This window comes from Nuphar pumila, chromosome 2 (assembly GCF_984573655.1).
Source record: "Nuphar pumila chromosome 2, dmNupPumi1.hap1.1, whole genome shotgun sequence".
NCBI lineage: Eukaryota > Viridiplantae > Streptophyta > Magnoliopsida > Nymphaeales > Nymphaeaceae > Nuphar > Nuphar pumila.
In genome coordinates, this window is record NC_143250.1 from 33758411 (window position 1) to 33773101 (window position 14691).

Genomic DNA, 14691 nt, shown 5'->3' on the forward strand with positions numbered 1-14691 from the left:
ATTGAAACAATCGCTCTTGTTCCATTTGTTTTTGTCTTAAATCAACATCTTCCATAGAAACCCACTTTGGCTCTAAAAGAGCCAATTCATCCCATAGTGGGTTAAGGGCACTATAGTAGTCTTGAATGCTAGAATCACCTTGCTTGGTGGTTCTAACTTTTTCTTGCAAGAAATATGCTCTTGCAAGATCCTTTTGGGTATACATACCCCTCATAAAGGACCAAGCCTCATTGGCTCGACGAAATTTAGCTATATTAGCACATACCTTAAGTTCCACATTGTTCATAAACCACGCAAGGATTTTTGCGTGATTGCTTTCCCAATCTTCTACTTCCTTTTGATGATTTTCAATGGCCTTGAGACGAGCATCTCCCTCAAGAGCTTTTTCTTGATCTTCTTCCATTTTTGTGAGCATAAGCTTAGGTTCCGGAACGGTCCCCATGACATAACCCCAAAGCTTCTTCCCTTTGAGATTATTCTCCATTGCCGATGCCCACATCATATAGTTCTTTCCATTGAGTTTGAAAGAAAGATCAATCTTTGTCTCCATGATGTTGCCAAGAAGTGAGAAGATGTCCACCAAAATAAGAGATACACGAACCACACCTTTCCTTCAAGAATCGAGTGACTCTGATACCATGTAATGAGATATTGCGGAAATATAAAGAGTGCATACAAGCACATACAACAATGAATAAAAGAGAAAATATCACAAGTCCACGAAGGGACAATACAAGCACAAGCCTTTAAGAAGGCAACAATATACAAAGCCTCTTATTGAAAAGAGAGAGGAGCTCTCCAAGATGAGAATACACAAGGGGATCACCCCTATTTATACAAGAGAAGGAGGAGGAAAAAGGAGGGCCAAAGGGCCTCAAAAGGAGAGCCAAAAGGGGGCTCCCATAGAGTCGTTGGGAGCCCCCAACGGTCACATTTGTGACCGTTGGGGGCTCCAACGACTTCTATGTTGGAGCCCCTTTAGGTCCTCAAAAATAATAAAAAAAGAAATGAAAAAATAAAAAATAAAAATTACATTTGTTCAAAAAGAAAAAATAGTTGTTTTCTAAAACAACTGTGAAATTACAAAAATACCCCTATCGGGTATTGATGTAATAAACAGAATATATATATATGTATATATATATATATAATAGGTACATTTTAACAGTCACATGGGTCAGACATCTACTAACCGAAGTGGGAGAGGTGATTTCTTGGACTACCTTGATGTGCGACAATCGAAGTGCCATTAACATGTCATTCAATCCGGTACATCACAGTCGAGCTAGGCATATTGAAATAGATCAACATTTCGGTAGGCAAAAAGTTGAAGAAAAGGAGGTCGAACCAAGGTTGCCAAACTAGGAAGCGAAAGCGGGAAACGATACGGGAAGCGGAAGCGAGAAGCGAGGCATTTTAAAATTTATACGAAGCGGGAAGCGAAGTTTCAATTTAAAAGCGAAATATGAATAAAAAATGAAGCAATATGGAATCAAACAAGAAACAAATAAAAACTAAAATAAAATCGATCATTCTTATATTTCATGATTTTTTTGTAAAAGAGTTAAATTTTTGTTAAAATCTAACAATGATGGTTACCAATTTAAATAAAGTACATGGAAAGTGAGTGAAAGCGTGAGAGAAAATACATTAACAAGATGAAAAGAAGCGTGAGAAAAGTATATGGTATGCATAGACCATGTATATGAGAAGCATAGAAGAAGCGTGGGGGAATCGAGCTTCCCATGAAGTTTCGGAAGCGAGGAGTATCACGCTTCCGAAGCGAGTTTCTGGGAAGCGAGCTTCCCACCTACCTAAGGAGCTTCCGGTAACTCTGGGTCGAACCCGAATTTGTTAACACCGAAAATTAAGTTGCAGACATATTCACAAAAGGCTTGACAAATTATCGCTTTTGGATGCTTAAAAACAAGTTGCTCATGGTTCAAAACCATGATCAACTTGAGGGGGTTGAAAAGATGTTTGTATTTTCACGTGTACATTTTTTTATGTATTTCGGGCCTGGATCTTATATCAAACCCGATCCATACTGTAATATAACAAGTATAAATATGTTTTTAGTTCACGATTTTATTATTGGAAATCGTGACACCGCAGCCCCTTCTCTTCTTCATCAACTCTCTTCTTGCAAATAGGCTCTGGCGAATTCTTACACTCTCTACACTACTTGGTCATATATGCACAAACTTTTTTTATTTCTTCTTTCATGCTTAACCCTCTGCATATACAACAATGAATACCCAAAATTTCCTTTTCTTGATTCTTTCTTGGCAATTGTATCTATTGATCCCTTATTCCTGAAGCTCTGTTGGTTTTCTATTTATTGTGTTATGAGTATCTTTCCTGTATGCCTTCTGTTTTTTATTTCATTCATTTTTGACACTTGATCACTTTAGTCTGTCTTGTTATCTTTATTTGATTTCAAAAGATCTGCTGGACATGAAAAATTTCTTGTGTTATGAATGACATCTGATTGTCTAGCAATTCTTATGATTAGGTTTTCTGGGAGGGTTATTTTCATTTTTTCTGGTGCTTATTAAACCAGTGTTGGAGTTAATTTTGGGGCTTTCTGTTGCATCTGGAAAATTTTCATTGTTGGAGTAGCCTTATGGATTTTTTACAAAGTTAGAATTCTGACCTGGTGGAACCTGATGCCACTGAATAGGGAACAGCTGGAGTTGCCATTGCTGGCCTTTTAGGTGCTGTAAGGGCTCAAGGCAGGCCAATGCTAGATTTTCCAAAACAAAAAATAGTCGTGGCTGGTGCTGGAAGGTATGATACTTCTGATTCTGTTAACCACTTGTTCAAAGTGATTTTTGGTTGTGCTATAGCCAGTCAGATGTGATAAACTAGTTAGGCTGTTTGTATTCTTTATGACATTATGAAGAATGGCAATGTTTCTGCAGCATTTTGATTTGATATTTGCAGCTTCTGATATTATGAATTTTCTGTGGAAGTTCATACCACAATCATTTATTATTTGTTGATTCCATAATCTACAAGCTGTATTTGCCTGCTTCATCTTCACAATTTTCAGTCTGCTTGTATTATTTATGTAGTAGTGGGAGGGTGGGTGTGCTCTGAATGGGCTCTCTCATCACCATTATTATGTGTCAGCACATGTAATTGATGATGTCTTCTTGTCACCCATTTTGCTTAATTAATACAAAATTTATTTCTATTAAAAAAAATAAAAGGAATAAATCATTACCTTCCTTTTCTTATTGGAGCTTTGCAAAGTAGGAGCTCCACATTGTCATATGACTCATATCCATCAATGGTAAACGGTTGGCCAATTGATGAACATTTTCTATTTTCAAAATACTGTTTTTCATACTAGTAAATGAAAGCCAGGAAATGATGTGAGAGAAATGATATTCTTTTACTCTTAAGAAGTTGGGGAGAAAACATTTGACTAAACAAAACTCCATTGGAAAAATGTCAAATATTTTATGTAATTAAAACTCATAAATGCTTGTAAGATCAATACAACAACAGATGGTTGTCTTTATGTCTTTTTGAATCATGTAAGGTAAATGTTTGGCAGGTTTGTAATAATAAGGGGTCTTATCTTGATATCTTTCATATTTAGTCTCATTCATTGGTCTTATGCTTTTAAACATATTGCTTGCAGTGCTGGAGTAGGAGTAGTCAGTGCTGCAAGCAAGACCATGGCAAGAATGCTCGGCAACACTGATTCTGCCTTCGAAAGTGCAAGGAGTCAATTTTGGGTCGTGGATGCCTCGGTATGCTCTATACTATACTCAGTTTATCAGTCTTTTTAGTACCATGTGATAGTTGCACATGAATGGAGTGTAATGAAATACAAGTGCCAAAAAACAATGTCACAAAGTGATTACAAGAAGGCACAATCATATAAGCACAATGTCTCTAATGGACAAGATACAATATGCCACAAAGGGCAAACACCAAACACGCACAACGGACAAGAGAGAACTTAAAATAATACGGAACCTATAACAACCTCAACTCGTACCCGTGAAAAAGTGACAATTTTTTTTTAAACAATTGCGAAAATATTCCTAGAGACCCGGAGCCTTTACAGTTATAACATATCCATAACCACAAGGAATCTTATATATATCTTCCAAAACAAACAAACTTTATTAATTAAATTCATAAAGAACGTAAATAAAGCAAAAGCATAGAGCCACGCTGTCCTAAGAAAAGTCTACCAAGGAGTCGCATAACCCTCATAACTACTCGCAAAGAAAGTCCCTTCACTGGGTCTCAGAGACTGTAAAAACACAAAGTGGGGGTGTTAGAATCTAAAGATCCTGCGTACAGGCCCCTCTAATAAAACAAATAAACAAAAAAAACATAAATAAGAATCATGCAACATTTTAGAGGGACACAATTATGACAAATTCATAATGCATTTAACAATTCATGCAATAGGGAACAATCGTTAAGTAATATGGAGCAAGTGCTAAATAAGATAGAACAATTATTATCAATAGAAAACATCAATTAAGCAACAAAGACATTTATCATGCAATAGAGATCAAATATCATACAATCACCAATACATCACAAGTAAATATGCATGATCTAATGCATAACAGGAATATGCATGATTTCAATGCACATGCATAAATAAATTGTTATTTTTTTATCAAATTTTTCTTTTATATGCATGTCCCTATTAAATACACACAAGCTTTAGTTCCTTTTTTTATTACTACTGCCTGCGGATACTCAAAACGGGTAAAAATTCTTGAGGTCAAGTGAGTCCCCAGTTATACCTTTACATACAATTTGTATTTTATTACTGAGTTCAATACTCAGCCCTCGACCAATATCAGGAATTAACACCATCTATCGAAACATTAAAAATCAACTTCTAATGTCGGGACACTATGAAAATCAATAACCATAATACCACTTTTCTTGGTATACCAAAACAACAGCTGTGTCTACACACCACCTCTAGGCAAAGTGGCAGAATCTCCCTAAAACCGTGGCCGGGAGAGGAACCTCCATATCGGGTTCAGGGGCACAACAACGCACACGGAGTCTTAGTATCCTCATGGTTCTCTAAAACCACAATGTTCAGGATTCTCATTGTAATGACCCCAACTTATACTTCGTAAAAAATGCAATTTTTTTTCATATAAAACAAGTGCAGAAACAATCCTAGAGACCCGAGGCTTTTATAGTTAAACACAACCACCACCACAAGGGATCTTATACTCATCTTTCAAACCAAACCAAACCAAACCAAATTAAACCAAATCAAACCAAACTTTATTTATTCAAATGTAAAGAGTGACATATAAGTAAATAAAAATAAAGAAAACAAAAAGAAAGAGTCATGCCGTCCCAAGAATCTGCCCTGTAGTCGTGTAGTCTCCTCGCTACTCTTCTCAAAAGCAAGTCCTCTCCACTAGGCATCTGAGGCTGCGGAAAACACAAGAAGTCGGGTGTCAGAATCCAAAGAATCTTGCGTACGAATCCCTTTAATGAATCAAATAAGTAAAAAGAATATAAATAATATTCATGCAATATTTTAGAGAGACGTAAATATAATACATTCATAATTCAACTAATCATTCATGCAATAGGGAACAATTATTAAGCATGATGGAAGAGTTAATAACAACAAAGATCATAATTTAAGCATTAAAGACATTTAACATGCATTAAGGAACGACATCACGCATTCACCAATATATCACAGTTAAGAGAACAAGTAAATATGAATGATCTAATGCATAACAGGAATATGCATGATTTCAGTGCAATGCATGGATGAATTATTATTATCTTTTACCAAAGTTTTCTTTTTATATGCATACAACAACAATAACAACAACTACGCCTTCATCCCAAAACAATTGGGGTCAGCGATATGAACCAAAAAATAAATTCATTTTGGGTCTTCCACATGAATCCTTTTCCTCCAATCATTTCTATCCAACGCCATGTCCTCGGTGAGGTTCAGAGCATTCATATCCTTTCCTATCATCTCCATCCAAGTCTTCCTAGGCCTACCCCGACCTCTTTTAACTAATATATTTTCCCATTTCTCCAACCTTCTAACTGGAGCATCATTAGGCCTTCGCCGAATATGTCCAAACCACCGTAAACGATTCTCTCGCATCTTATTTTCAATGGGTGCAACACCTACCTTCTTACGTATCTCTTCGTTTCGAATCTTATCTTTTATTGTATTTCCACACATCCATCTAAGCATCCGCATCTCAGCTACACTCATTTTTTGAATATGATGTCTCTTGGCAGCCCAACATTCCGTACCATATAGTAAAGCGGGTCTAATAGTCGTCCTATAAAACTTTCCCTTCAATCGCAATGGCATTCTACGATCGCACAGCACTCCAGTAGCACTTTTCCATTTCATCCACCCAACCTTTATCCTATGATTTACATCTCCATCAATTTCTCCATACTTTTGAATGATGGATCCCAAATATTTGAAATATTTGAAATACTTTTTATATGCATGTCTCTATTAAATGCACACAATTTAAGTTCTTTTTAATTATCATTGCCCTTGGATACTCAAAACAGGTAAGAATTTCCGAGGTCAAGTAGGGTTCCCAGGGTAACTTAGCACACAAGTTATATTTTATTACTGGGTTCCAAACTTAACCCTCGACCGATATCAAAAAACAACACCATCCATCGAAACATCAGAAATCAACATCTAATGTCGGGACACCGGGGACATCAACATCCACAAGTGTCACTTTCTTGGTATACCAAAACAACAGTTGTGTCTACACACCACCCCAAGGCAAAGTGACGGAATTTCTCTAAAACCGTGGCCAGGAGAAGAACCTCAATATCGGGTTCAGGGGCAACAACAATGCACACGAAGTTTTAGTATCCTCACGGTTTTCCCAAAACCGTAATATCCAAGATTCCCACACTAAAGAAGGGATATCAAGGAAACATAAATTACACTGTTCTTTACTTTCTTTTATCTTGCTATTAATTTATCTCTTTTACATTTGCAAATCAACATCCAGAATTAATAACATAAGCTTGCAAATCAACATGCCAAGCTCTTCACGGGACCACAGCCCGTGGCACCATGGAGCAATACTATAAAACAACAATAACACATTTGATTTTTGCAATGCATTTAACAACTAATACAAAGAGCAACACATGCTCATGGCTCACCCAGCCCAAGATGATCAATTTGATCATCAATGCATTCATATGCAAAAATCATCAATCGCATGCCACTATGCATTACTTTCACCTGCTTTTCAGCGCACATTCATGTATGCAAACTTTTGAGATGTACACGAAATAATAAAATTCATAAGCATATGCATTTATGTCATTTCAGAGACACGCATGAAACAATAATATACATATGCGTGTGCATGAGTTCACGACTTCATATTCATTTCATGATTTTACTCAATACATGTATTCATATCAAATGCATGATTTCATTTAATGCGTGTACTTATGTCAAATGCATGCTTTAACTCACAGGTTCACGTCATATACATACTTTCATGCAATACACACTTCAAGCAAACATGTGAACATTCAAGTAATGGTGCACGTGCCGAATGCATCAATTTAATGTATGCCTTCACACAAGATGCAACCTTGCAATATCACTTTGATTCAGCCTAATATCTCAAGTACAGGAAGGCGAATCATATTATTCTCTTACATGCATGTGGCTGAATACATCATGAATAGTAAATCTGGAACTTTACAAGACAACTGAAAATCTCATATACTAATTCAACCCTCATTCATACGTACCTTGAACATACATTCACATATAAAAAAATTCAGATGTGTTCTCAACACTCATTTTGGATACACACACTTAAAAAAAAAAAACTCTACAGCACAAGATTTTTTTTTTGAACATTGGACCTGGCCAAACCCACCCAGTCGACCTAGTCGGCTGGGTCAGTACCCCAGCCCAGCCGACCCAGTTGGTTGGGGGTTGATTGCACACGGCTCAGACGACTGTGGTCGTCTGAGGCCCAACACGGTAAGAAACTTCTTTTTTTCTTGAAGGTACCCGGCCCAGCCAACCCAGTCGGCTGGGTCTGGGCCTGCTGAATCTGTAAAACCCAGTTTTTAACAAAAAAAAAAAAATCTCGGACCCGGGTCAGGTCCAGACCCGACCCGGATCCAACCCGTGCCCAACCCCTCGAAAACCCCTTTTTCAGAGGGGCTGGCAGCCCACGGCAGGGGGAGGATCTCCGACGACACAGGGGGCGGGCCCTGTGTGCGCCCCCTCCCTATAAAAAGGCGAGAGGGGAGGGCTTACGAGCCTCCCCCGACCCCCTGACTCTCTCTCTCATCTCTCGTCTCTCTCCCCTCTGTCTCTGCTCTCTCTCTCCCCCCGACTTTATCTCTCGTCTCTCTCTCTTTGCATCTCCGGCGAGCCTCGCTTCACGACGGTCACCTCTTCGGCGAGCCCCCCTTCCCGGCGGCCTCCCACTCCCTCCGACAGCCCAGGTAACCCCTCCTCCCTCTCTGTGTCTCCCTCTCGATAGCGGCAGGCAGGGGCCAAAGGCCCCTGCGACTCTCCCTCCCTCTGTTTACCTTTCGGCAGGGGGCCATCGGCCCCTGCACCCCCTTCTTTTCAAATTCCAGCAGGGGCCGATGGCCCCTGCCTTTTTTTTTATGAATGACAGGGGCCTTTGGCCCCTGCCTCCTCTCCTGTTAAGCCGCAGGGGGCCTTTGGCCCCTGCGCACCCTCTCTCTACTCATTTCCTTGGCAGGGGCCATCGGCCCCTGCCCCTTTCTTTTAAAAGGCTGGCAGGAGCCGAAGGCCCCTGCCTCTCCTTTCTTCAAATCCAGCAAGGGCCTCCTAAGGCCCTTGCCCTTTTCTTTTGGAGACCCAGCAGGGCCCGATGGCCCCTGCCCCTCTCTAACCGACAGGGGCCTCTGGCCTCTGTCCCATTTCCTGTCAAGCAAAGCTCGGCAGGGGCCATTTGGCCCCTGCCTGATCTTCCGAGGGCCACAGGTGTGCATTTGGCCCCTGCGACCCCGTCTCTTTCTCTCGTTTTGCCTTCTGACAGGCCAACAGAAGGGGGTGGGAAGCCCCCCTTCCATTCGAGGTAGGAGAAGTCGAGTCTCCTCTCTACCTTTGCTTGTTTTTATGCCTTCTAAAAGTCATATTTTTGCAGTGTTGCGCAACGGAGCCCGTTCGCGCCCCGTGAACTAAACCGACGATCACCTACGCTCGTAGACGACTTCTTCGCAATACCCCAAGGTAGGAGAAGTTGCACAAGGACTTAAATAATTAAATCAAGCTTAAATAATTAAAGATCGAAAGGACTTAATGATATATTTATATACATATACGTATATAAGTACACTTTTAAATCAAGGACGCGGTTTTGCGATACTTGTCCTTTGCTTTCGCATTTCCTATTCCTGTTTGCCGTCGCGCTTTGCGCCCAGGCTTTTGTTTTAGCAATTATTACTTACTGTCTTTTAATTCAAGGACGCGGTTCCGCGATCCTTGTCCTTTGCTTTCGCATTTCCTGTTTCTGTTGCCGTCGCGCTTTGCGCCCAGGCTTTTGCTTTTGTATTTACTACTTACTATCTTTTAATTCAAGGACGCGGTTTCGCGATCCTTGTCCTTGCTTTCACATTTCCTGTTTCTGTTTGCTGTCGCGCTTCGCGCCCAGGCTCTTGCTTTTCGCATTATTATCTTTCGTTTTTGCCTTGCCATCGACTGAACGTATTCGGGAGGAATACCTATTCCACTATTTTACCCGATATGTTTTGGGAAAACCCTTGATCTGGGGCAAGATCAAGTTGTTGGGAGATGAGTTCATTTGTGAAGCCCATTTACCAAAACCATTGTCGTGACTTGCATAACACCTAGACACTGCGTCATCAATTGTCAGATTCAAGAAAATCACATGCCACATGTTGGCAAGTTGTGGGTCGTTTTGAAAGATTTAAAATGTTAAAATAGCTTTTTAAAACATTATATATCTGCGAAACACGCTCACGAGGCTCATATTAAGGACCTATATCCCTTTCCTCGTAAGTGTACTCTTGAACATGCGAGGCATGTTAGTACTACGACGATTGGATGAGATGATCTTATGACCTCGATTAGTGCTTTGTGCACGTTGTTGAAAACACATATAAAAATGTGATCACCTTCATAGGCAAGATGCTTGTTTTGGTCTAATGGACCATAGCATGGAGAATGAGGCAACGGCTAAGAAACCCCGTCGCGCTCAATTCAACCTGACTTCGTCAAGAGAGAGGACGAAGGGTACCAACTCCGATGGACAGACCATTTATGGCTTTTTAAATGGGCAAAAGACCCGTTTTCCCCAGTCATCGGAGGTTAGGGGGGGATAGGGGCTATATAAGTTAGCCTAACACTTCTGCAGAAGTTGGATGCATCCCTATCAGGCCTTGGGGACTTACTCTCTCAACCATCGGTCGTCTCCATAGGAATAGGACTCAGTCAACCAACCGAGGTATCTTAAAATACTTAACATAATGAACACTCGGCTTAGTCTCGGCTGTTTCGACTCATGTGCCATGTATGTACCCGCATGGCCGGTTAACAAGTAATAACTAATTTGAGCATTCTCACCTTTTCAGTTTGTTGCTCTTAGTTTGTTTCTCCAGTTTATTTGCTTAGTTTGCTCGTTACTACCTGCTGCATAAATTATTTATGCCTAATTTAGTTCTTTCTGTTTTTGTGCTCACCTACTAGTTTTTCGCAAAACTAAATCATTTCATGGGTACAGGTGACGAATAGGTGCATCACAGGCGATGGCGCGACTGCGAGATGACTTCAGGATCCACTGTTTCTGCTCGTAGTTCTTCTCCTGGACATTTTGGTTTTTTATACGATTTTCCGTAGAGGAAATCCAATTTTTTGTACAAACTTGATACTCTCTTTAAATAGAAGAAATGGTTTCCTAAGTATTATTGCAGATCGTCCATGGTAAATCTTTGTTCTCTCGCTAACGTGCCCAAGGTTGTCGAACTTGTCCTTTTTCTTTTAAAGAAATCGTTTCCGCTGATTTTAAAAATAAACTCTATAAAGAAAAGGATTTTTTCAACTATTTCAAGGAAATTATAAGGTTCAAAATTTTGGGGCGTTACAACTTGATATCAGAGCAAATCGAAACAGTGATTCTTGGTCATCGAGCATCCGCATCGCGCTGTAAGTAACTTAATTTCTCTTTTTTTCTATACTATTAGACTAGAGCATACCTTACATGAGTATTTGGGCTTTTCTTGTTCAAAGAAAATGAACTCTCCGGATGATGAGAGATTGGGACACAGAAGAGGTGCACGAGGAACACGCTGTCGTTCAGTAAGGTGCAGAAGCTTTGTGGTAGGAAGACTTGAGCGTTCGACTACCGGTTCAGAACGTTGGACCAGCAGGCCGCCCCCTCCCACTTTTGCGGATTCTTGGGGCTTTACGCTTCCGGATGCCTACCAAGCGCCGCTAGCCGCGACATGGGCAACAATGCACTTTCGGGAAGGGAGTCGCGTACCAAATCATGTTTTACTTAATCGGCACACTTCTCTGGAATCATCTGAAGCAGAATTCCCCTGGCAAGCCCAGATGGGGTGTGAATTCTGTGGTGAGGAAGGACATACGATAAATAATTGTCAACTTAGAGAAGCATACGATAGAAGGGCGTCTGCAGCACAAGATCTGGAAGACACAACATCCTCAGTCCAGGGTACTTATGACACACCATCGTGTGATGGACAAATATTACCCCTAGAGAGTGCTCAGGACGTCGCTCCACCCACTCATATGCCTTCCCCCAACTCACCAATATACACACCAACCCAAGACTTACTGCAGTACATATCAGATACTCCGGTAAACACTCCGGCTTCACCGCTGTACATATCGGATTCTCCGGTGTACACACCAGCTTCACCGCAATACATACCGGATTCTCCGGTGTACACTCCGGCTTCGCTGCCCTATGCACTGGATGCCTCGCCACATTACTCCCCCACTACTCCTCTTCACGGGCAAGGAGTCCCGAATGAGGATTTGCATCCTTTTCCCCCTCTGGGCGGGTTAAGGCGCACGGGTATCGCAAGAGAGTACTTAAAGAAGTACTCTCATCATCCCTAAAGGAGATAAAACTCATTGGTTTTTGTACCCGTGGGCAGTTTTTGTTTTTTTGACTTTTTGTAAGTGCCCTCTTATACCAGCACTGCTGGGCTTTTGTAATCTCTATTACTCGGAAATACGATAACCTTTTTGATATTATTCTTCTCCTTCAAGTGTTGATTTATGTATCATCTGGTTATTTTAAGGATGGTTCGAGGTTCGAACGAGGGTTCGTTTGACGAGTGGTCAGATCAACGGGGATTCATCATGGATTCTCTGAGCGCATTGGCTAGCGCCATGCGAAATCAAGTGCACAACCAAGTACCTACCCAAGAACCAAGCCACCCTGCGACAGTATCGTATGAGAAGTTCTTAAAGCTCGATCCTCCAACCTTCACAAGCAAGCCCGACCCCGATGCAGTTGAAAACTGAATATTGGAAGTAGAACGAGTATTCCAAGTTTTGACAGTCCCAGAAGACAAGAAGACTCTTTTTGGTACTTTCAGACTTTTGGGTGTCGCCCGTCATTGGTGGGACACGACTCAGAACATACAGTTTTCGACAGATTCGTTTATTCCTTGGGAGACCTTCAAAAAGGCTTTCTTGGAGAACTATTTTCCTCCTCATGCAAGGGAGAGGAAAAAGGTGGAGTTCTTCGAACTTTGCCAAGGCACGTCAAGTCTGGTGGACATCTCCAGATTCCAGGAGTTGGAGCGTTATTGCCCCAACTTATTCGAAGATGATTGGGAGCGGGCGTGGAAATTCATCCGCGGATTAAAGGAAGGACTCCGACCAAGGGTCCTAAACAGCATGCCATCGACTCTCTTTGCAGCTGTTGCTGCAGCCACTCTCCTGACCGAGGATTGGGAACGCTCCAAGAGCACCCAAAGCAAGAAGCTACCTGTTGCGGGTAGCAATCAAAAGAAATATCCCTCTGGCGGTCAAACCAAGCGACCACCCTTTTTTGTAAACAAGGAAGGTGGAAGAAAGCCATATCCTCCTTCAAAACGTCAGCGACCTCAGGGCAACCCTCCTGTCCGGCAGCAGGCGAGCGATGTCTGCCCCAAATGCGGACGACCTCACCCTGGGCAGGCATGCCCTCTTCTTACAGGCGGATGCCTGTACTGTGACAAGATGGGCCACTTCGCTCGCGAGTGCCGCAAGAAGGCGACTGACGACCTCAGACGGAATGGTGGAGCACCTCTGCTCCCCCGACCACCGCCGCAACTGCAACAACAACAACATTCTTACCAGGCGCAACAATCACAGTCCAGCGACCAGAAGAAAGCACCGGGACGCGTTTACACTGCCACGGTCGAACAGCTGACCAAAGGCGAGCTTGTGCAAGGTATCATCTTGATTGCTAACCAAGCAGCTTTCGTACTCTTTGATTGTGGTGCCATTCTTTTATTTCCGTAAAATTTGCTGAACTCTTGCACGTACCTGTAAGTTCGTTAGATAATGCTTTCAACGTCTATAACCCGATTGGGGAAAACACTATTTGTGCGACCTACGTGCCAACTTTGGACGTGGTCTTGGCAGATCGACATTTGCCGGCCTGCGTTATCCTTCTAGATATGACCGAATTTGACGTCATCGTAGGCATGGATTGGCTGCATAAGTACCGTGCCAAAATCTTTTGCCATGAAAGCAAGATTGTGTTATCTCCACCAGGGATGGCTAAGGTGGAATTCAAGTTCGCGAAGGCGGTCCGTGCAAGCAAGTTGATTTCTTTTCTACAAAATTACCTGAGAAGGGGATGTAGTGCCTTTTTAGTCAGTGTCGTCCAGTCCGAGCTGACACAAGTTTCTATAAGAGATCTGGAGGTGGTTCGAGATTTTCCAGACGTCTTCCTAGAGGAGCTGCCAGGACTTCCCCCACCATGAGAGGTTGAATTCAACATCGAGTTGCTACCAGGTATTGCGCCAATTTCTAAAGCTCCATACCGTATGGCGCCAGCCGAGCTCGAGGAACTCAAGAAGCAGCTACATGAGTTGATGGATTTAGGATTCATTCGCCCTAGTGTCTCGCCTTGGGGAGCTCCTGTTTTATTCGTTAAAAAGAAAGACGGATCATTGCGGTTGTGCATCGACTATTGAATGCTCAACTAGGCCACGATAAAGAATAATTATCCGTTACCGCGTATCGAAGATCTGTTCGATCAACTGCGAAATGTCAAGATTTTCTCAAAGATCGACCTTAGGTCAGGATACCATCAACTTAGAATTAAAGGAAATGATATCTCCAAGACGGTTTTTCGAACCAGGTATGGGCATTTTGAGTTTACTGTCATGCCTTTCGGACTCACCAACGCACCTGCAGCCTTTATGGACCTCATGAACCGGGTGTTTAAACCCTTTTTAGACACCTTCGTCATCGTGTTCATCGATGACATCCTGGTGTACTCGGAGACCTGGGATCGACATTGCGAACACCTGATCATCATTTTGGAAACCTTGCAGAAGGAGCGTTTGTTTGCTAAATTCTCTAGGAGGTTATGTTTTGGGGACATGTTATATCCGAGAAAGGCGCATCCGTAGATCCTGCCAAGGTGGAGGTCGTACTAAATTGGCAAC

The 14691-nt window shown here is 41.8% G+C and overlaps 1 protein-coding gene across 1 annotated transcript in view; it reads left to right on the plus strand.

Moving 5' to 3' along the window:
• Positions 1-14691, plus strand: part of NAD-ME1 (NAD-dependent malic enzyme 1) — a 185164-nt gene that overhangs the window by 84214 nt on the left and 86259 nt on the right. The window contains exons 9-10 of the mRNA XM_089995612.1: positions 2684-2790; positions 3653-3764. Coding sequence (XP_089851738.1) covers positions 2684-2790; positions 3653-3764 — 219 coding nt within the window. The remainder of the gene's footprint in view (positions 1-2683; positions 2791-3652; positions 3765-14691) is intronic.